This window comes from Ambystoma mexicanum, chromosome 6q (assembly GCF_040938575.1).
Source record: "Ambystoma mexicanum isolate Mex_15411 chromosome 6q, UKY_AmexF1_1, whole genome shotgun sequence".
Taxonomy (NCBI): Eukaryota; Metazoa; Chordata; class Amphibia; order Caudata; family Ambystomatidae; genus Ambystoma; species Ambystoma mexicanum.
In genome coordinates this window covers 656,388,193-656,412,155 of record NC_090937.1, presented here as the reverse complement: position 1 = coordinate 656,412,155, position 23,963 = coordinate 656,388,193, and the positions used below count along the sequence as shown (strand labels likewise).

At 44.5% G+C, this 23,963-nt stretch overlaps 1 protein-coding gene across 11 annotated transcripts in view; it reads left to right on the top strand.

Annotated features, from left to right (window-relative positions):
• BLTP1 (bridge-like lipid transfer protein family member 1) overlaps positions 1-23,963 on the top strand; it is a 2,946,455-nt gene that overhangs the window by 113,609 nt on the left and 2,808,883 nt on the right. For all 11 annotated transcript variants that reach the window (XM_069631149.1, XM_069631145.1, XM_069631146.1 and 8 more), the window contains exon 6: positions 14,208-14,394. In XM_069631149.1, coding sequence (XP_069487250.1) covers positions 14,208-14,394 — 187 coding nt within the window. The remainder of the gene's footprint in view (positions 1-14,207; positions 14,395-23,963) is intronic.

Below are 23,963 nucleotides of genomic sequence, written 5' to 3'. Positions count from 1 at the left end.
CCGTTCCCCTCGGAACGAGGGGAGGGCTTCTCCTCCCGGCTGTTTACGGTGCCCAAACCCAACCAGGCTGACCTGCGCACCATCCTAGACCTTTCCCAGTTCAATCTTTTCCTACCCCAAGAGAAATTCAAGATGATCACGCCCAGCCAGATACGGTCCTCCTTGCAGTTGGGCGATTGGCTCAGTGTGGTGGATCTTCAGGATGCGTACATGCATATTCTGATTTGGAATCCACACAGGAGATCTCTCTGTTACTCTTTGGGAGAGGAGCACTTCCAGTTTCGAGTGCTTCCTTTTGGCCTCAGCTCGACACCGCGTGTCTTCACGAAGATGATGTCGGTGATTGCGGCCTATCTTCGTCTGCAGGGTATCCATGTGTATCCGTATTTGGACAACTGGCTCTTACGCGACCCTTGTCTGTTGAAAGCAGCGGGCAGTCTTCAGTCTCTCCTTCAGCTCCTGTTCCATCTTGGGCTGTCTGTGAACTGGCAGAAATCTTCCAGTACGGTCTTGCAGGACTTGATTTTCCTGGGTTTTCGCTGGAACACGATCGACTTCAGAGTGTACTTGACCGGGGACAGGATGGTGGATCTGTTAGCCACGTGTTAGATGTTTGCGCAGTCGGAGAGCATGTCGGCCTGGTGGTTCCAGAGGCTTCTGGGCCTCATGGCCTTGTGCGTGTTGGCTCTTCCTCCTGCTCGTCTCAAGATGAGGCGGACCCAGATGGCTCTTCGGAGTTCTTGGCGTCAGGCTGTGGACCCGGATTCCAAGTTGATAATGATTCCGGCTTCCATGAGAGTGGACCTGGAATGATGGTCATTTCTCAGCAACCTGTCGGTGGGTGCAGGGTTTCAGGACCCAGCCCCTACGGTGACGATCACGACGGACACCTCCCTCCTGGCGTGGGGTGCGACGTTAGATTCTCTTCAGGTCTCTTCGGATCTCTGGTCACCTCAGGACAAGCTCCTCCACATAAATCATTTAGAGCTACTGGTGATCTTCCTAGCGCTGAGGGCGTTCAGACCGATCATAGCCAACAAGGTGGTCCGCATACGCACGGACAATGTGGTGTTGATGTATTACATCAATAAGCAAGGGGGAACCAAGTCTCCCCCTCTCGTGGACCTGTCCATCCAGATTTGGGAGTGGGCTGTGCTTCATGGTGTTTGGCTGCTTGCAATACACATCCCGGGCCAGCTGAAGGTCACAGCGGATGCCCTCAGCCAGCAGACAGTGGTCAGCTACGAGTGGGAGTTGAAGACTGAGGTCCTCTCATGGATTTTCTTGCATTGGGGCACACCGGAGGTGGACCTCTTTGCTACGGCGGTAAACAAGAAGCTTCCTCAGTATGCCTCAGTATGCCACCTCTCTGTGGGATGCTCTCGAGATTCCATGGCACAACATGAGAGCTTACGCCTTCCCACCTCTGCCTCTAGTCCATCGAGCAATTTGGAAGCTGAAGAACTGGGTGAACTGTTCCCTTCTACTCCTATCCCCATGGTGGCCGGCTAGGTTTTGGTTCTCAGAACTTCAACACCTGTCGGTGTATCCGCCGATCAGGTTACCAGTGACCCCTGATCTTCTTCATCAGGGGGAACAGCAGATGTGGCACCCCTCCCCACAATCGCTCAGCTTGGCGGCATGGTGCCTGAGTTGAAGTCTTTAGAACTTCTTAACTTGTCTGCGGATAACATGCGTATTATCCAGGCAGCCAGGAAACCCTCGACTAGATCCCAATACAGAAGTAAATGGCTCAGGTTCTGTCATTGGTGTTTGAAAAAACAGTTGGACCCAAGGGGGGCTACGATTGACACACTGCTGTCCTTCGTATCCTTCCTAGCAGAGTCGGGTGTTCACGTTCTGTCATGCAGAACTTATCTTTCAGCGGTCTCTGCTTATCTTTCTATGGACCAATGTTCTTACTCTCTGTGTAATCCAGTGGTTAAGAAGCATTTTGCAGGCTTGACACGCCTCTACCTTCCAATTCATAGTCCGCACCAGCCGTGGGATCTAAATGTAGTCCTGACAGCGTTGTGCCATAAGCCTTTTGAACCAATGTCCACGGTGGACCTCAAGTACCTATCCTGGAAAGTGTCCTTTTTGGTCGGTGGGACGTCAGCGAGGCAGGTGAGTGAGCTCCAGGCCTTGTCGGTGGAGCATCCCGTTTTGGTCTTTCACAAGGATAAGGTAGTCCTACGGACGAATCCTGCTTTCCTGCTGAAGGTGGTAACTGAATTCCATCTGAATCAGTCGATCTCCCTGCCGGTCTTTTTTCCGAACCCTACCTCAGAGGCTGAAAGGGTTCTGCATTGTCTCGATGTCAGAAGGGCTCTTAAGTTCTATCTGGACAGAACATCCCAGCTTAGGAGTTCTTCTCAACCGTTTGTGACTTTTGGTAACCCTCGGGATAAGCAGGCGTCTAAGCCGACTATTTCTCCGTGGATCGCCGCATGCATTACGGAGTCTTTCACTGTCCAAGGGCTGAAACCTCCGAAGGGTATTCATGCACACCTGGTGCGGGGCAAGGCAGCCATGGTTGCTTTTCAGAAATATGTCCCCTGGGAGTCCATCGCTAGGGCAGCTACTTGGGCCTCCCCATCTGCTTTTTGTAAGCATTATTGTCTTGACATGAGCTCAAGAGCTGATGCTCAGTTTGGTCAGGCTGTGCTGAAGAACCTTTTTCAGTAAGGGGTATTTCCATCCACCCGTAGTTCCTGTTAGGAGTGCTTGGGAATCTCCCATAAGTATGGAGGAAAGGGGACGGGAGGTAGGAGTATAACCATGTTACTCACCGTAGTGACCACCTTACTCCTAGTCCATAGTCCCCTTTTCTCCATACACCCGCCCACCGTCCCCTCTAATAAGGTTCCTCTGTTATTGCTAATAGGTCTCTGACCTGGCAATAGAAAAGGACTGATGGGTGATGCGTGGGGCGGAGCCAAGGTGGGAAGGGTTACGGCCGTGTGTCCCGGGCCCCGCACAAGAAAGAGAGGAAGCACACATTTTTAAAAACATTTTTTTGCATTCTTTTTACAAAGTGCTCCGATCCCGTCCCACAGGACTGAGAGATGTCCCATAAGTATGGAGGAAAGGGGTCTATGGACTAGGAGTAAGGTGGTCACTACCGTGAGTAACCTGGTTATTGCCCTTTAGCTGTGCTTTTCTCAGTTGGTAATTGCAGTGGCTTACCTTTACAGTTGATTCCAACTCTTTTCACAGGCTTAATAGCTTGTGACCCTACAAATTCTCTAACTTTGTGCAAGACTGTTTCTGATTGAAAATGTGCCTCTCAGCTCCATAGACTGTGTTCCAATTGACTTTGGCCGTCCTGGCTCACTGATGACTCTTCTAGTCCATTGATTTTGATATTGTTTGTCCCTCATAGGTGGTAGCTTGTTGTGAACTGTTACTGATGGGAAAGGCTTGTCTAGATTTCATTGGAAGATTTAGTTGTCCTCACATTTACTGAGAACCTGTTTAACCTTTTCCTTCCTTAAACCTTTCCTTTCTGCAAACTCAGTATGCAAAGTATAACTAGTGTGATTATATTTGTATTTGTTTTATTTGTATAGCGCAGCCAGGCCCGAAGGCAACCGGGCGCATATAAATGCCATTACTGTCCTTATAATTGAAGTCACCTCAGGGTGTAGGAATTGTCTAAGAAGCATATCCAAAGTAATAATTTTAAAGTATATTTACCTTGTTACATGAATTGCCTTTTTAAAGAACGCTTATTTAAAAATGTATGTTAATTAAATAACTATTCATAACTGAAACCTTGAGTGAAAGTGTTACTTGGTTACTTGTATTTACGGATTTCATTGGTACAGCTCACATTTACCCATCTTGATAGGCCTGGATGCTCAGTCACACGAATAAGCCCAGAACTTTACACAAACATCCTTATGATCGGGAAGTTAAGCTAAAAAGAAGAGTGTTGCGAGGATCAGTTAAAAATATTTGCCCAGATGACACTAGGCAAAAACGGCGCATAAAAAGTGGCTATAAAAACGTGTCACGCCAGTAGAAGGATCAGCATCTATTATCAAATGCACAGAAAATCCTTGCAACATACAAGGGGCTTTTGTTCTATAATAGAATCCGATGATCTTCACAAAACAAATGTCCAGATGAACCCTATCTTGGAAGAAAAATGAATTGCTCATTTCAGCCTCATATATACACATGGTGCTGAGATTGCAATGCCCATGACGTTTAACATCGACCTGTTTTGGTTTTTGAAGTGGGATATCGAGGACCTGGTGGAATTGATTTAGAAAAGTATGATTTTGAAGGCACCAGGCCCCGACAGCCTTGCTACTCCATGTTCAACGGAAACAAATAATTCTGGGCGAATATTTTGTATGACATTTTCCCAAAGTTTATTAAAAGGAAAAGATACATTTCGTGGCTATGTTCCATCATAGTCCCAATATACAAAAAGGGCCCAGAATTGATATGGCAAACTACAGGCTGATTTCCTTGTTAGACATCCCGACAAAGATGTTTGTGGAACTGGTGCTCCGAGATCTTCAAACTTGGGCCGAGGAGAGTAGAAGACTGGATGTCTTCTGTGAGGAAAGATTTCTCTTTACAGCACCTTTTCTTCCGTTGTATGGATCCCCAAACTTGTTGCTTTCATTTTTGATGCTGACCTGCTCTTTTTGCAGTGCAGTGAAGCCTTAAGCTTCACTACATTGGCTTTTGCTCATTTGTCATGGGGACCCTGACATGTCCTTCAGGCTGTCAATACTGGGAAACATGATTTCCCTTAGTCTTGTTACTTTACTACTTTTGGTAACTTGTTATCACTTTTAGTCATGTATCATTGTGCAAAGCTTCTTACAGTGCAGTACAATGGGGTGCCTTATTATTTTGCGAGGATTTTTGGTTACTTTAGGTGTGCCCAAGGGACAAGCTGGTGGCAGCAGTTACTTTTAGCTATTTGTTAGTGTAATTTACTTTAGCCTTACCGCGTTTACCATGTTTGGCTACCAACTGTGTCTAGTGTACACAAATGGCCGTGCCACATGGTTTTTCACTTGTTCTTTGGCCATCCTGTCTTCAACCCATCTGCCTGGCCTTTAAGGCCAGGAAAATCTTTATAATGGACTTCCATTCCTCGGGAAAGCGGAGGCCTTTGGCGGGCTACTGCAGAGCACGTGGGTTTGGGACTGTCTGGTCCCAAACCACAAACTGGTTTCGTTGTGTCCGAGTGGTATTCATGAATTGTGCCACCAGTGGTCATGATTGGACGTGTGTGTGCATGTGTGCATGTGTGTGTGTGTGTGTGTGTGTGTGTGTGTGTGTCTGTCAGCTCTTAACTGACTTTTTTTTAATATAATATAATGCACTCACTGTAGAGAGATCCTAGAAGAAACAGAAGGAGCCTAGTATCCTGTATGGCTGCAAGACCTGCGAGGAGACTTAGACATGTTGGAAGAAGGCCTGGCGATCAACTTCTGCTGCTGCCATGGTAGAGCCCTGTCTTGTAGAAGTTCTCCAGCAATCCTGCGAAGGAGCTGCAACCCTTGGAGTGGAGGGAATATGCATTCTCGTTGTTGGCTTGGAGTCCTACGAAGAAGAGCCTTCGGGTGTGCCCCTGGGCCTCCCAGTGGCTGATCAGCTCAGAGTTTGGGCTAATGTCCTGCAGGCGTTGCCGTTCTGAGTTGAGGCCTGGAACTTGGGGGATCATCAGCTTGTGCTATAAGACTCACCTCATGGTCCTGCCATCAAGGGTACTGCAGCAAGTGAATCCTCTTGCATCAGTGGCTGTCATCCGAAACTGCTTACCTGCATCCAGTCCTATCCTGAGGGGGACCCTGCATTGAGTTCTTTTGCATTTTCCAACCTGAAAACCTTGCACCAGCATTAGCCGCCGACCATAAAAGTGCTCAAAACTGCAACCCCTGGACATCAATTGCTGATGCTGACTTTTTTGGAGGCTTGTGGAATCTGCTTAGATCACATGCTGTGCATAGGCCGACATCTAGTGGAAGCTGCAGAGTATTACAGTTGTTGTTTTCAAAACCCGAAGAGGGACGTCGACTGGGCGTGCCAGTAAAACTATCCCTAGTGTGACGTCCACTGTACCCATGGTCCTTCACACGTCGAGGTCCCTCGGATTGTTTTTTTCTGCTATCATAGATGGACGATGTTTTGCGGAGTTCACTTTCGGTTATCGCCGTTCGACAGCGGTGGAGAAAAGAAACGACCGTTGGAGACTCCCATCGACGGATCCGCTCCGGGTTTCTACTCACACAGTAGGGAGAGAGGGGGGAGGTCATGCTAGAATGTATATACCCCTTTTCGTAAACTACATTCACCTGACTGCCATGCCATTTCATTATGGAAAGGATCCCCTTTAAATTTTGCCCTAAGTGCAATAAAAAGTTCCTGTGGGTGGACAAACACCTTGTGTGTAACCTGTGTCTACCTCGGGACCACGTTGAGGGTTCCTGTCGAGCGTGTAGACTCTTCAAACCCAAGACACTATTGGGACCGCTTAACTAAATGCTGGGCCCATCATGCCAGGCAACTCGAGGCCATGGAAGCCGAAGGTGCTTTCAGCGACAGCAGTAACGCCGCAGTATCCGAAGGCGACAGGGTTACTCAAGTTTCCCCAGCGCAGGCCCCAGACCCAAACTGACAGGCCGGCTGCCATGTTATGGGGACAACACCGGCGGCAAATGCGCTCTCACTAACCCCCCACCAAACACATAACCCACCGCTGAGACTCGACACACGTGGCGAGCAAACGGCAACGCGTGACTTCTAGGGAAAGGTCTGTTGATTTGCTGTCCTCTGGGCACTCCAGATCGCCACACGACAGATCCTGAATGTCGAAAGATAAATATATCCCCAAAGATCGTGAGTCAGCTGATGAGATTTTGGAGCTACCAAACAAATGAGGGACTCCAAGCTAAAAAAAAAGTACACTCGGTCGTGCTTGGAAGAAACAATTATATATATATAAAACAACTAGGAGACCGAAGCGTAGGATCTTGTTTAGGCGAACATACAAGACTGGACCATAAATGACAACGGTGGTCAAAAAAAACAACAAATGCATCGATACAGATCACATCACATAATCGGATATGAAAAAAATCAATTCACATCCTAAATTTAACAGAACATATTATTTTATTCAATAAAGAATCTCATAAGAATTATAAAAAATCTTAAAGATTTTGGAGCTAACGGTAGCCGAGATTCGACATTCCTCGTCGATGGCAGTAAAAAAGCCCATGTAGGCCGGACTTGCACAATTAGTTAAAAAGTATGTACTGAAAAGCCTTGTAAAGTCAAGGTAGTCCAAGAAGAGCTCCTCTTAAGACCCTTCATAGGGATACGACACAGAAGGATAGGTCCCCTCATAAGAGTAAGGAATCTCAAACACAGGATTCCCTGTCTTCAGCCTTAAAGAAAAAGGCTACACCCTCTAAAGTAATCCCACCCACTCCAGAAGACCTAGGTCTCCCTCCGCAATCTATGGTCATTCCTAGTTCTGCCCAATGGTCAGCTGAAGATATAGATCTGGTCATGAGAAGAATGTCTTCCATGGCAAATTTTTTATGAAAAAGACCAACTACGTCACAAGTTTTCACTCCACCGCTCCCACAAAAGATTACAGACCCGAGCTGCGGTGTCTGTAGGACACCTACATTTTCCTTACTTGTGGTCATTGCAACGAGGACTGTGTGCTGCTGAGTCAGAACCCCATTTCAGGTCAAAAAGAATACCACACAAACACTCGGCAACATTCTCATTATTACTGTTTACTTGTACACCTGCATACACCCCTTTTGGAAAGGGAGGGAGTAGCAGAAGTGGATACTTATTGTGGGGAAATGGGCATTTGCACAACTTGGTTAAGAGGGGTGGATGAGATTGATGTATTACTGTAACGTCTCCCATGAAACAGTTTTTGAGGGAATGGCGGGCTCCGACATGGGGAAGGAGTACACGTGCAGATGGGCCAGTGCTGTTTCATTGTGTCCAAAATATTTCCTTGTACGCAACCTTTAAAGTGGCACAATATTTCACCAATTTATCCACTTTGACTTCCACGCAGTCCATTTACCTATGCACAGAGTTTCTTTCCTTTCCTATGCCCGTATGCTGCTGTGGAAGGGTTGCCACTTGTACTGCCTTGCTTTCCTTTCTAATATGTTCTCTTACTGAAAAGAGATTGTGTTTGGTGTACATGAAGCAATAAATATTACATAATGTACGGTTCACAGCACTGCGGACCAATGGGCTATCGAAAGTCATTACGTAATGAGGGAAATTTTCATCCTGCCACTCTAAGGTGCTTGCCATTGCAGCGTTACAAAAAGACACGTTATGCTTCTGTACTATTGCATACTGCAGCACCTGTGCAATTATTGGACAAAGTTTAGGGTCCTTACTACATTGTAGTGACGTTCAGGTCTTAGCACTTTCCTGCCGTTACTCTGGCCGTTCGTTTTTTGTTCTGCTTTACAGTAGCAGTGCAGTAAGATTGGTGAAGGCAGAAGTCACTTCTGTTGTTGATGCATTCCGTTATGGTGCACTCCATATGCCTTTGTCCTGTTTGCTTCATAAGTACACAATTTGCAAACCTACTCTATTTTTCCTGGCAATTCTTGCACATGGTGCTGTTTGTCTATGTTCTTTGCTTTTGGTGATTGGTACCACTATGTAAGAGAGCACCTGCCTTCCTCAGAAGGTTGGATGCCACACGATCTCTGCAAAGAGACGCATAGTCTGCGACTGCTGTCCACATTAACATGGTGCCAGCAATTGGTGCCAGCAATTGCACTATGTTGCACAGTTCTTGTTTACAAACTAAGGGTATCCTGCTAAATACCAATGAAATTCACTGACATTTTTTGTTAAAGGGACGTTATGGTTAAGTTGCACTAGTAAAAACCTATGCAATTCAATGGACAAACGTTACAGGGACGTTATGGTTACAGGTAAAACCGAAAACCCCCAGAAATTTGCAAGTTATGGTCAGCTAAGCCACCATAACTCGCGCTACCCCTTACTTGCCCAGACCCCCTCACATCAGTGTGGGACAGTGTGGGACTGTAGAAAGCAAAGATTGACTGCGCGATCCCTGTCCTTTGTTGGTGCTGCTGAAAAGGCACCAAAACCACAGAGTGAACCTTGAAGTTGCTGAAAGTCGTACCACAGGTCCCCTTCGAAACTGCTTCTGGAAAACACCGTCCATTGTCCTGCCTTTCGTCACCCGACCAAGGAATCTGGAGTTCGGGTCCAGAGCTGCCACATCGTGGAGGAGCCAACACGAACACTTTCTTCAAACTCAAGGTACAGTGGGGAAAAATGTATTGCTTACCTGATTCAGATAATTCTCTCCTGTGCGGTGGAGTACACCTAGAGGTGTCCAGGGCAACCCCCTCTTACCCCTGACCCAAGCTGCTGCTTGTGCCCCCTTCACAAGTCAGTTTCTCGGTCTCTGTTGCTAGTGTTTAACTTGCTACTTCAATAACTTTAGACACTGGAAGAAATCCGCAGGAGCTTTTCATTATTCGCTGTTTGCCAAGACTTCAAGCCCTTGAACTTAAAAGACTTGCCAGGCAAGATACCGTCTCTAGAACCTTGAACTAGGCTCATGTTGCACTAACCACTTATTTTCCTCCCTTTAAGTGACTTTTCTATATGTGTTTGCACAGTAAAGGCATTACCGTCTAAACTGTTACTTTCCTACAGCTCACATCTTCCTCTTAAGAAAAGCCTGACTGCTCTGCCACACTACCAAGGTCCTGAGCTAGTACAGACTGATACTAAGATTTGGCGATCCACACACCACTGGGATAGCTTACTAAAGTCTTACTACCAGTAGGACTTTATTATTATTTTTTTTTTTATTTGTGTTGGTTTTACAAAACCTTTACAAAATGAACACAAGTAATCCAAGCATAAAAAATCAAATCGTAACAATAAAACAATTCTACTGACCTATGCACCAACAGCAAAGCAAAAACAACATCTGTAGTCAATTTTTCCATAGACATTTTTGGAGACCTTGATCAGACCTTATAATATTTCTGGTTGCTAAGTATCCTGTCTTTCCAGTACTTACTCACGGTCTTAATTTCAAGGTCCTTTAATATGGAGATTGAAAGGCCTAATTTATAAATCCAAAATGTTTTAGAAATTCAACTACAGAAAATGTCAGGAGAGTCATGTCTGGAGATGATACTGTTCCAGAAGAAATCGGAGATCAACCCGTCATCATTTCTTAGATATTTCCTGAACAGCAAGTATCTCCGTTTCCAGGTGCCTCCGCATTCCATTAACAAGTGCCTCAGAGACTGATTTGAGGGATTCTCACACACTTTACATAGTTTCTGTGAGACTTCCTCTTGTCTTCTCTGTACCAGCACTTACCCAACTAGTAAAAGGTTTAGCCTTACCCCAAGAAAGTTATTTCTCGCCTGCCTATCTGGACATTTTATCAGGTATTTTGCTAAGAACCTCAACTTTTTGTCCACAGATTGGAAGACATTTGGTCTTTTTGCGTTTCTGACCTTCTGCAATTGTTTTAGTCCAATCACCTCTTTCACCAACAGCTTTCACTTTCTGGGGTGTCTTAATCAAGGTCTTGAGTTTTGAGTCATATTCTGACAAATCTTTCTTTTTTTTCCAGATGGATTAGATGTTCAGGTCTCGAGCATTCTAAATGAGCTTTGACATCCCCATACAATGAGTTACGATCTGCTGTAATTATCTGGCGATAAAGTGATGCTAACTTCCAGCTTGCCAAGAAATCTAGGGAGTTCAGGCCTAGTACAAACCTCAAATTTCAGGATGGTGTACTAGATGGCAGACACAAAATGACGAGTGATTATCATTTATTGCAGTTTGGACTTTAGGAAAAAAAAGTAACAGTGCTGAAATCCTGTTATTTGATCTAGAGGAAAATTGGCTGAAGCTCTTCCGGAGAAGAGTCTTGAGACTTCCACATGGGGTTCTAGCATCTGTTTTTAGATACGAACTAGGGTTGCATTCACTTGTTGTTATGGAAATATGGACAAATCAGAACTTTCTGATTAAGATGCTATCGGCAGAGGAGGGAGGGCTCTATCTGGTGGCTCCTGAGAGAAGTAAAAAATGATATATGATATGACATTTATAGCACGCCTATACAGTGTTTAAAGTTGCGATGAGGCAGGGGAGGGGAACAAAGGTGGGACAAGACAACGATCTTACTAGGCCAAGTGACATTGAGATTGTGCAAGTGCAGGGGAGAGGGAAGGGGAAAAAGTGCCAGGGGAAGGGGAGGAGGAGCAAGTGCAAGACCTAGGATCAAAACATTGAAAACAAGAAGTGCAGCCAGCAGGTGGCAGTGCAGAGGTTAAGTGCAGAGAACAAGTGTTGGATAAGTGCAGGTAGTGGGACTTTAGGGTTGCAGATACAACCCCAAGTGCAGGGTTGCCAGGGGGCAGTGCAGGTGTGCAACTGAGAGGGCAGGGACCTGGGCCGTGGTTCAGAGGGAATCCAGGTAACCAGTACAGTAATCAGACAGGAGATCAGCAGGGAAGAGGAAGAGAGAAGGCAGAAGCAAATGGGAAAGTCTTGAGCGGCTTCCGGAACTGGAGATGGTTCTGCTCAAGTTTCAGAGAGGCAGGGATACTGTTCCAGAGGGAGGCGCCAGCCAAAGAGCGAGATCTTCTCCAACTCGTTACTTGGAAAAGCGACTGACCCTCAAGGAGTTGAAGTTGGAGGAACGAAGAGCTTGAGTATGAAGATACTTCAGAAGAGAAAACTGGAGATATTTTGGTCCCAGGCCCCAGAAGGCCTTGTTGACAATGCAAAGGATCTTGAACTTGATCCTTACAGCCACTGGCAGCCAATGGAGAGATTTCAGTGCTGGAGAGATACGATCCCTGGGCTTGAGGCCAAGGACAAGTCTCGCAGTCCTGTTCTGGATGAGTTGCAGAGAGCGGAGAGTAGAGGCGGGCAGATTTAAAAAAGGCTGTTACAGTAGTCAAGCCTAGATAGAATCAGAGCTCTAGGACAGTGAGCTTCTGGGGGAAGGAGAGGAAAGGAAAAATACCTCTGAGTAGGTGCAGTTGGTAATTTGTCTTCTTAGCGACGTCGGAAATGTAAGGCGAGAAGGAGAGTGTGGAGTCGAAGATAACCCTGAGGTTCTTAGTCTCACAGGTGGGAGCAGGAAGAGGGCCAAGGGGGGCTGGCCAGAGAGTGGCGGGAAAGATGGTGCATGTCTGCCGATGAGGAGGATCTCCGTCTTGCTGGCATTCAGGCAGAGATCATTGGCAGAGCACCACTACAGGATTGCAGACAATCAGGGATGAGAGAGGGCGAAGAGGCGGCAGAGGGAAGCCTGAAAGTGAGCTGGGTGTCATCTGCATAGCACTGGAAGTTGGAGCAGAGAGCAGCAATGCCCTGGCGCCGAAAGGTGCCAGGAATTGGTTGAACAGGCAGGGAAAAATGTTACACCGCAGGTGGAGAGAGAGAGAGGAGAGGAAGGACCCAAGTTGGGCCTGGGAGGCTGGGTCAGAGAGAAAAGAAATCATCCGGGCCAGAGCCTGATAAGTGATACCCAGGTTATCACTGAGCCGGTTGAGCAGGATGGCATGGTTGACCATGTCTCGGTGAGATCAAGGACACCTGTGAGGCTCACAGGCTCAGTGGTCCAATGAATAAGTGGGTCTCAAAATGCCAGGTCTATATTATATTTTATGATCTCAGTCTGGATATTTTGCTTATGTGACCTGATAAAGCAAAACAAAGATTATGGGAGATGGATTGTATATGCACAGTCCAGATGGTACGGGTTACCATTTATATTCAGGAATTTTATTTGTTGTTAGACCCTATAGTGTCCTCCCATATTACCTGCAAAAATATCATAATCAATACTGGTGCACACAATGTCTACGAATGCGCTTCAACCTCCTGCCTACGAAGGAAATTACGGGAAGGAGAGAGGGGATTGATCGCACTTTGAGGATCCGTAGATTCTGTAAGACAGATGGAACCAGTGAAACAATGTATCACTTGCTGCTGGAATGCCATATGTTGACACCAGACAAGAATTGCATTTCAAGCATTTATTACAGGATTCTAGAGTAATGTCTGCTGGTTTAATCTGGCAATCTATCATTACTAATAGATTGAATGCATGGAGACTAGTGACGTTTTTTTTAAAAGGAGTTGCTCCTGCAAGATGTTAGAGTGGTGTTGGAAAAACCCTGAAAATGTTATATGTAACATTTTAAGAATGATAATGTGTTTTGTATATATGCATTTTACCTAAATGTTTCGGTAGATTGGTGATTTTGAAAATCTTGTAACTCTGTAAGCTTACAATTTAGTTTGTAATTGAAAATGTTTGTAATTCAACACTTTTTTAAAATTCTGACTTTTTTGCACAAAGTGAACATTTCGATTTTGAACCATAATGCTAATAAAACTTGAAAAAGAAAATCATTTTGGCATCCTGGATGGGTGCGGCAACCAGTCAAGTTGGTCAAAACCCAGACTCAAATCTACTCACCCAACCACAAGTTCAGAGCTAGCCCCACGCTGCTTACCACCGCTCTCCTGCTGGACTGTGCTGCCCAACCACCCAGTGTTCTTCCGCTGCCCCTGATTAGGCGCTTCTGCAGCGACACCAACACCCAGCCCTAGTTGCCTCTACAGTCAACCTGTAATGCTAATAGGAATAATTACCTAATCTAGGTATAGAATAATCTATTATAGAATAATTATTCTATCTAGGATTGACTACTGTAACAGCCTTTTCCAAGGCCTGTAATTGGTGGTAATGAGCCAAGTAACCACGTCAAAAGACCCTTGCTGCTCCTGGGCTTATCAACTTGGACTGATATCACACAGGGCAGCCCGTGGAACTGATGATTATTGCTGAAATGGAACCGGGTGTGGTGGTTGGTTCTACGCCTATGAGTGTACCCAGAGTACGGAGGGACATAATTGGCTTTCTTTACGATGGCCAGGTAAATGAACATGAGTGGGTGCATGTACAATTACATTTATACAGGTGGCTTCATGCTCATAGTTTGTCACTGTGGCTTAGTGTTTGTCAGTTAACATCTTAATAATACTGTATTTATGCAAATGAAATGAAAATGTTTTGATGTTTCTGAAAGGCAACCTGCCCGTTAATTGAGTCTCTACTCACAACTGGTTACCTTGATTTCTCTGTTTAGATCCAAAGGCAGAAACCAGATTGTACATTACGCTGAATGTGTTTGAATTCCATGTTTACAATCGATCTGAACTTTATGGACATCTTCAAGAAGTCTTTGGTTTGGATCCAACAATATTCCCACCAAAAAGAGAGGATGACAAGGTGCGAGAGAATGGGAAAGAAAAATCAGAATCGAACCTTGAAAGGTGAGTGGTTCAGAGCAAATTTGCCTTATGTCCGTTTCTCAAGTTGCTCTTCATTTGTGATGTTAAATTGGTACCAATACAGTCTGACATCAAACTATCACAAAATGTGATTTGTATTGGTTAGAAGGGAGGAGGCTGGGCCAGATTAACAAGATGCTGTGATGGGAGAGATAAGGAGGACTATCTGAATGATCGAGGAGGGAGTAGGAACAAGATGAGGACTGACTTGGCAAAGGGATCGGGCAAGACTGATAATGTACATTCAGGCAGGTTGTGGGTCCAAAAGTTCAGAAGTGTTTGGTGAGTTTGGCTAGGAAGATGTATCTTGGCTTGATAGACAGGGATTCGACGAACAGTAGTTAGAGAGAAAGAGCTGGTTGTGATCAGACTGGGAGGTTTTTATTTTATTTTATTGAGCATTTGTAAGGAATTGTGTTTCAAAGCGCTTCAAAGTTGGCTGGCTCTATTGCCAGACAGACAATTGACAATTATGGAAGGGACCAAGGCCAAAAAGACTGGGTCAGATGGATTGGTGGCACATGACTTTCCAAAGGAGAGATGGGTCAGGACTAGTCTCAAAATGGACACTGGTGAGGGCATGTGGACAAATGAATGGGGTGGAATGGGATTAAGGATTGATTTATGCTGGGTTTCCACACATATGACAGCGCCACTTGAAATGATATACTGAATGAAAAAGAAGTTTTCAAATTAAGTATCTCCTGTAGGAGAGCCCTTTTTATTGACACATGTTTCGGCTCTGACTGAGCCTTCCTCAAAACAGGGCATTAATCCTAAACGCATCCATTGTCTTGTTCCTCATGTGTGGATGCGAAAAATGGAGCTCCCTTTCATTTGTCTCTGGGTTTCAATCCCACCTCAAAAGTGCAGTGTAAATGTCACTCGCGTCGGCTCGAAGGTGATTGGTCTGGAGAGAAGTGGCAGGGTAGGATTAAAGAGATTCATGTGGGGTCAGCGGCAGAGTCAAACCAAAAAGGGGACAGGTGGGGGAAGCAAACCAAAAAGCAATGAGAGGACAGTGCACAAGTACGAATGGCCCCAGACTGGTGGCAAGTGCTGGGAAGAAAACATGCTTGGGTGTATGATAAGTTGTCTAGAGACTTGATAAAAGAAAGTGGTCTGACAGGACAACCCTTTTGTTGCTCATTTGAGTAAAATGATGTATCAGTATCCGAAAACATTAAATGTAAAGATTGTTAACCTTTAATTATTCATTGGCCACTGTGTTAATGTTCCGTTTGTGAGAAACCAAAGGGGGTCTCACTTACTAGTGCCCGGGGATCTCTCTCTCTCAGGTGGCCAAGGCACATCCTTTGCCTTTGGATCAAGACCCTGGAAGTGGACCAGTGTGGTAGGATCACCCGGGTGGGGGGTCTTCGGAAGGGGGGTGAGGCAACCGATTGTGAGATGCGCTATTCCCCCCCTTGCCCATATTCCATCATATTTTATAGGATTCTCCCACTCCCCCACCTCAATTTCTACATAAACACTGGGCCGAAGAAAGAGCGTGACTGATGGTAAAAAGGCTACCACTTTCTCACTGGACTTGTCCAGCTAATCGGGTCAGGCAAAGTCAGGCACTTTACTTTAATCACATACATCTGATACCCATTAGCTCTCCCCACACGGATAAAAGGCAGAACATAGAGACAGACTCTGAGCAAGGTGGAACACGAGAAGGAGCAGATGTTACGGACAGAAGGCAAACCCACTGGAGCAGGATGACTGATCAAGGGACTGGAGCAAAGGGTAGAGAAACCCAAAGTTCCTTGCAGGAGGTCCTTGCCTCCGGGAAGCCACAAAGGAGACGCAGAGAAAGCCAAATCGCAGACAAGAAGAAGCCTGCATTGTGTTTCAAGGACGCCACCGACCCTCCCGGTTGAACGACAGAGTTGGGGAGACGAGGCCAAGCAGGTGAGTTGGTGAAAGGGATGAAAGGCCGGTTAGTGTCAAGGAACGATTGAAGCCACAACAGTGTATCTCTCAATTGAAGGTTGCGCAGATGCTGATGATATGTGGAAGAAAGCAAACCATTGATGAATTTTTAAGTTGCAGATAAGTGTAAAGCTAGTGATACAGAGTAGGGGAGTCATCCGGTGAAAGGAAGTGGCCCACTCGAATGTCTCTGCAAAATATTTGATGTCTTGTTATAAAGTAGAAAAGTGAACAACTCTGAAATGCGCAATGGTCAAGATTAACACTGGTGATCAGGGAAGTGAAAAGGTGAATGCTTTAAGAGAAAGATTTCTTTGATGTTTTGTGGTATGGAACTACTAAGAACCTGAGACACTGGGGCAAATAACATAAAGGCAGAGCAGGAGAGAAAGTCGGAGTGGTTCTGCAGAGGTCTATAGTAAGAGCCTTGCACATTCGAAAGTCTTCAACGTCAGTGAAAGGTCTGAGTCCGACTGAAGGAGACCTGGAGTTATGAAATAAGTTTGGTGAAGGGAACCCCTGCAAGTGCTGTGACTGCGAGGTCCGAGCCCGTCTGAGGGAGATCTACGTTGAATCGGGTACTTTTTTGGTTGAAAGGTTTGAGCCCGGCTGAGGGAGACCTACGTGAACCTTTGTTGAACTGTGAAGAACGTTTGAAATGCTGCAATAAGTGACGTTAACGTAGAAGACCAAGTGTGCCTATACCTACGTTTTTAACTGCCTTTTTTTTAATAACCGGAGCCATAGTGTGTTGTCCTGTTTACAGGGACTGCCTTACTCCTTTCTGTGCAACATGGGGAGTACAAAACAAGAAAATTTGGGTGCTTTAGTGGACGGGCAGCAGAATGGGCAATACTGATACTTTAACCAAAACAGAAAGAACTGCTGCCGCAAGTTGAAATCAGCATGGTTAATGATTAAAAACCATTTTGTATCAACCAATAACTTAAAGGCATAGTCCAGTAAAAAATGTTATTGTCCCTAGGGGTCGGCCATGTTTTTTTAAGCCTAAGTGGCTCGATTTTAGAAAACTTTCCTATGGACCTTACCCGAGTTTTCATCCATTAAACGCACGCGAAAACAGGGACCATGGAGCTGCCATTTTGTGATAATCCTATCACTTGCCGCATCGCCCTGGCTGACCTGCTTCTGCGGCACTAAATCAATTCCCCCGCCCCTGAGCCTGACATTATCAAAACATTCATATTCCCCGCCTCTCTCCGTGACGTTACTGTGCTTCGTAGGCAAACGCGTCCAGTTGTCTTCTACGCGACTCCACACAGAACCCGGAAACCAACACAGACCATCTCACAATACAGCGCGCCACAATTCGGAATATGAAACTGTACTTTAAAATCAAACAGCAACACGGTACATTTGGTAAAGTACATTTATTTGACAATAAATGTTTAGAGAATATTCAGCAATTGCCATATGAACTCCGACAGCCATTTATTTTCTTTTATCTGTATCCGCAATGGACCACAGGGTGTTGCTTTTCGTTAAAAGAAGCACTTTGGAAGCACGGTGAACCGCAAGGCTGTTCCATCAACTAGGCACTAGTCCATCGTAAAGGTTGATATGTTGCTTCTAGCCACTAGTACAGCTTAAGGGCATGTGGGCCCTTGGCGATGGTCCCATAATATGGTTAACGTGCTCCAGTTGTTCACACAAAGCTGCAGGTGTTTATTGAAGAATCTGTCTGCCGGTGTCTCAAACCGATGACAGTAGCAGAAGGGGAGCAAATAAATACCTGTTATGAAAACAAAAGAATTATAATAAGTCTCGCCAGCCGATCTTCATTAATACTCATTTTATTTATTACGGCCGATCAGAAACTATTTGCTTGCAAGGATAGTTCAATGGAGTATGTTCGGCCCTAAAATCAATGCGAAAAGTAACGAAATAAATAGAGGCCAATACACAATGAGAAACAACAGTTAGTCTACATGCGTGTGGAATGATATGATATATGATATGGCATTTGTAACGCGTCTATTCACAAGTGTTTCAAGGCGCGACGAGGCAGGGGGGGAACAAGGGCAGACAGACAACGATCCTACTAGGCTAGGTGTCTTTCAGATCGCGCATGGGGAAGGGGAGAGGGGGGTAAAAGTGCTGTACATGGTTAGTAGAATACAAGATAAATAATAGGGCCAGCTGGTGGCAAGTGCAAGGTAAATGTCGGGAGAAAGGGCCTCAAGGATACAGAGGCAGTCCCGTAGTGCAGGTAGGCAGTGCAGGGAAAAGTGGCTGGGCCAAGGACCGAGATCGGTGAGACCAGTGGACCTGCATGCCCATGTGCCCACTACGAACACGTTTTCCTTGCTTTTCCTAGCTCTTCATGCATTCATTTATTCATGCATCCATTCATTAATTCTTCATTCCGGTATAAAAGCGTCTAAAGATTTACTCATATTATATTTGAAATTTCCATTGTGTCTCTGCGTAATGCAGTCTGTAAAACGGACCGTGCTTTTGACAACGATTTTTCGTATACTGAACTAAAATGAAACTCTGTCTAGTTTCTGAATTTTCTGCCTTATCGTCTCTTACGTTATTGCGCACCCCCTTCAAATGAAGTTCTTTCGGCATGGTCCTTGTCTCAAGGTCAAAAAACAATAGACCCTTATACTTCCAGTGCGACTTGTGGGCCTCTTCTGGGCACGAGCTGAAAATCAAAGCCGCTGTCCTTCGCATTCTTTATTTGCAACATCCCGTAGTAAAGGCATCTGTGAGAACTTGAAGTTTAGAATCCCTCTATGTAGTGCGCCTCAATGTGCAAATGCGTACTGGCTTCTCTCCCAAATGCCACGGCCCGCTTGGCGTGTTCTAAGGCCCCCAATTTTGTCCCCGTTGTCTGCGAGCTTTGCAGCCCAAATGGAGACATCTAATATTTGGCGGAAGGTCAGGGAAAAGTATAAAGTACCACAGGATTTGAGTTAAAAGTGAGATTTAATGTTTGTTTGTTTTATTATTTGCAATATGCAAGCCTCCCCTCCATTAACATTGCGCAACAGTGCGCAGCATTTACATTTACATGAGATGAGACATGAGAAAAATATATACATACACATATATGAGGTGAATAGAGAGAATTCAAAGATGACACCCAGCTTGTTGTCCACCCATGATGGTGAAGGTAGGGGTTAGGGTTACAGGTACACTGTACAATAACATTTATTTACAAAAAGACAATCGTATTGCAATTATTTAAACCGGGATTTGTATTTCACAACCAGCTGTGCTTCTGGTGGACATGGCACAGTTGCAATGTTCGGTGGCAATGGATCACTGCTCTGCACAGAAAAGTCCAAAATTCCATATCTGTGCTTCTCTAACACAACAAGAATAAGGCCTTTCACAAAGTCGAACTGCATCATCATAGACTGGTTTGATCACCCATTGCTTACTTCGTTTTGAAAACCCCTTAGTTTAGCGAGGCATCCTTACTTTACCCCTAGTCCTAGATTGTTCACGTCCGACATTGCTGTTATGGGCCAAGACCGCTAGTAGAGTGCAATGTTTCATGCCCGAAAGCTAAAATGTAAGCGCTTTGGCCTGTACTTTAGGCACATATTGTGGAACACCTCCAAATCTCCTGTGTGACAGAATTCTGACAGTCCTCTCAAATCTCTTGATAGAGTTTTGTCGAAAACAATCTTCGCAATGGCTTTGTGTGTCGGTGAAGATGGAATCAACCACTTCTTCTTCCGTGCCTCCTCTGGGGACAAAGGGCCATGTTCACATTGGTGGAAATGTAGGTTTTCTGACCAGCGGTGAACGTTGGTACAGTGGTGCATCAGTGACCGCCATTTTTCAAGTCGTATTTCCACTGACCCTTCACAAGTTTTTGAGCTCCACCAAAGATGGTTGGTGATAGACTGGGACCACTGAAAAATACTTTCAAAACCTTTTTTTTTTTCCTGCAGCCGAGATTTTCTTACTGATTGATTTAGCAAGATGCCATACGTCAAATTGATTAATAAGCGGTAACTGCTCTCTTATTGTCTTGGCAATTGAAACGTGTCTGTCCGTGGCTATGAGGTCGATGTGCATTCCCCTTGATTGTAGATATTCCACTGATTTTATAAATCCTAGTTTCTCCATGGCCACTGAGGATGTACATTGTGTTACCTGCACGACCACCAAACTCACAATTTTCTTACTATCCATGTCCTGAAAGTGGTAGGTGCAGTACTTGGCAAAAAATCCAGGTCTGTCGCACTGTCCATCGCCGGCTAGCCTGAAACGTTTCCCTTCGAATGTACTTACTAGAGACAATTGTTCAATTTTCCAAGCATCACTAATGGCCGGAAACAGATAATCACGTTGGTATATGTAGTACAGCGATTTAGAAATGAAATGGAGTCTCACAAACTGAAAGAAAGCCTCTAACTTTCTAAAACTGGAGCCACTAAAAAGTGATGCAGCTGCACACAGTAGATTGCCTGCTGGCATTTTCCCCAGCATCGTTTGTGCAGACCATGAGAACCTATGATTTAATCTACAGGCGGAATTTATTTTGACGTTACTGCCTTTTATTTGACGAGTCACATTAATCAATGGCTTCCCACATACTTTCCCTCTAACGGAATGCACACTTATAATTTCCATCAAACAACTGTCGAATACAATGTATTTGCTCTCTTTCATTAGACTGTCATCCTGCGTCAACGTTGTTTCGGCCTGTGACGTTGCGGAGATTTCAACACATTGGAAATTAATATCGCTGATATCAAGTTCTGATGCGTCTATGGATGCTGCGGCTGGTTCATTCTGTCATTTCGACATCTGTTACTTCAACATTGATGGGAGAACACAACAGGTCGACAGGTTTTTGGGTGGCAATTTTTTGGCGGGTGTAGATTGTGTGAATTGATCTGCAACTACTTCAGAGCTATCTTCAATACATTCAATATCATCTTCTTATGGTGGTGCGGTCGCACTGTAGCAATGGTCCAATGCAACTTTGCTGTATTCTCCAAACAGTTAATTCATGTTCTGGCCATTGGACATGAGCATCTCGAGCCTGAACACGCCTGGCCTCAATTAATAGTTCCTCCATAGTGTACATGGTCTGCCAAGCAACATCTCTCATTCGCTTCACTGTCTGTGTATGTATAGTTCTGACGCCCACAGGTAACTAGAGGAGAGATTGGAAAAGGGATGTTCAGTTTAAACACAAGATAAAGTGTAGTCCGATTGACTGGAAAAAAACATAAAATAGTCCCCAGCACAAACATTTTTTTAAAGTTATGAACTGTTTGTAACTAACCTTTTTTTGGGTTTTTTCTTTGCAACTTTTTTGACTCGACCTTCAACATCTGCACGCTGTAGCTACGATTCGTTTCTGCGTGTCCTCCCTTCCTCTTGCACTGCAATGACTATATTTTCTGAATCCGCATAGACAACACGGAATGAGGCTCCATCGTCTCCCTGAAAACATAGTACTTTCATTACTATGTATCAAAATATTGTTAGCATAAAACACACGTGAGGACGAACACACAGGTACATCTCAAAAGCCAAACACCATTTAAACATTGTGTGCAACAATCATACGACAATTATTCGACCAGTGATGATCTATTTCGATGGAGCTGTCAGTATCCATACCTCTGGCTCTGCATGGACCGCCATGAATGGTTGTATTGGAGAGGAGGCATCAGCATCTCCCTGAAACACAGTACTTGCATTAGCATGGTTTTCAATATTGGAAACATAACACACACTTGGGGTCGACGGCACAGGTACAAATAAAGAGAACCACAAATGATGCATTGTCTAAAACAATCAAGGAAAATATAAATATGCAGATTTCATCGACATATTTCTCCGATTCCTTTACATCTGGATCATCAAAATGGGATGTTGTGATTTTAGTGGAAGCTCCGTCGTCTCCCTGAAACACAGTACTTGCATTAGTATGGTTTTCAATATTGGAAACCTAACACACACTTGGGGTCGAACGCACAGGTACATATAAAGAGATAACCACAAATGATGCATTGTCTAAAAGAATCAAGGAAAATCTAAATATGATCACATTTCATTGACTTATTTCTCCGATTTATTTACATCTGCATCATCTAAATGGGATGTTGTGATTGTAGTGGAAGCTCCGTCGTCTCCCTGAAACACAGCACATATCAACGGCTAACCACGAATGAAACATTGTGTAGAAAAATCAAACGACAAGAATTCCAGCTCTAATGATGACCCTCGATGGAGCTGTCAGTATCCATACCTCCTGCTGGTGAAGAACATCTAGAAATGTTGTAGATGTGGCGGACGCTTCAGCATCTCCCTGAAAGACAGTACTTGCATTAGTATGGATAACACTAATTATAACTGAAAACAAACACCAGTGGATGATAACTAAGGTGTATATTAATTGGAAAGCACTAACCAAACATTCGGTAAAATAATTACACGATAGAATAAAACTATTACTTGACATGCATAAAACAAGTCTGTAGCGGATTAGCCTAGTAAGATTACCTGATACGCGCTAGAAGTGGTTGATAACTGCGACCACGTCAAGGATGTAGAATGTTCTTGCTTCAGAGTCAAGGGATAGTCAAGAAGTTGTAAAGGTAAATTAATGATTGATAATGAAATGCCAATATTAAAAATAGCCATGTAAGGCGACAGAATACTTGTAAAATGCTCAATACAGCACAGTACTCTGTTCCCATATATATACATTGCATTTGTGGGTTATGAAATCGAAAAAGAATATATTGATAAATGTCATTATTCAAAAAACTATACACTCATATCAATATCGAAATTATTAAAAGGGATAGAACACCTACAATATCAATTAATCCATTCAGCTACCTACACACTACCGCAAGGCCTAAAGCTAAATCTGGACACTTGACTCACCGGTGGGGGAAGGTGTACGAATAGAGTGGGAATAGCGTTTTCGAGCAATTTCTGTGTCGTTCGCCGTTTATTCTTCTTTGTTACCCAAGATGTTGTGTACATGTCCAAGGAAAAGTGCTGGCTGCAGATGCGGTATCGATCACCCCTCTTGTCCTGTAAGACTTGTTGGACTCTACTTTCCAGCTCATCCAGTGGATATCCGCAATGTCTGACCCATTCTCTTATTCGATCAACAGTTTTCGGGAATACATGCATTGTAGTGCCTTCAGATTTCGCATGGGTCTTCGAAGGGCAACCGCTAATCGAACAGGCAGGCATTGTTGATAAATCTGAAAAGTAAGTATCGACATTATTATACAATCTTCAAGAATAAAGATTTGATACAAAAGTAAAGGAATCATACAATGATCAATGCAAGGTTTGTTTTGGTCGCAGGAACTATACCAGTTCATTATGTGCGGCTTAGTATTTGCATAAGTTGCAGAAATGTATAAATGATGTGACTAAAATCTGAACATGTGACTCGTCCCTTGGATGTTCTGTCTTGCACGAGAAGGAAACATGCTTACATTATAGACTGGACCCCCGAAGGATGCAATTCGATGACAATAGACACAGATGAAAATAAATAGATCTATTGATAGCATAGCAATGGAAACTCAAGTCAATAGCAATGAGACCAATGAACATAGCACTATTGTTTACTCTACTCGCAAATA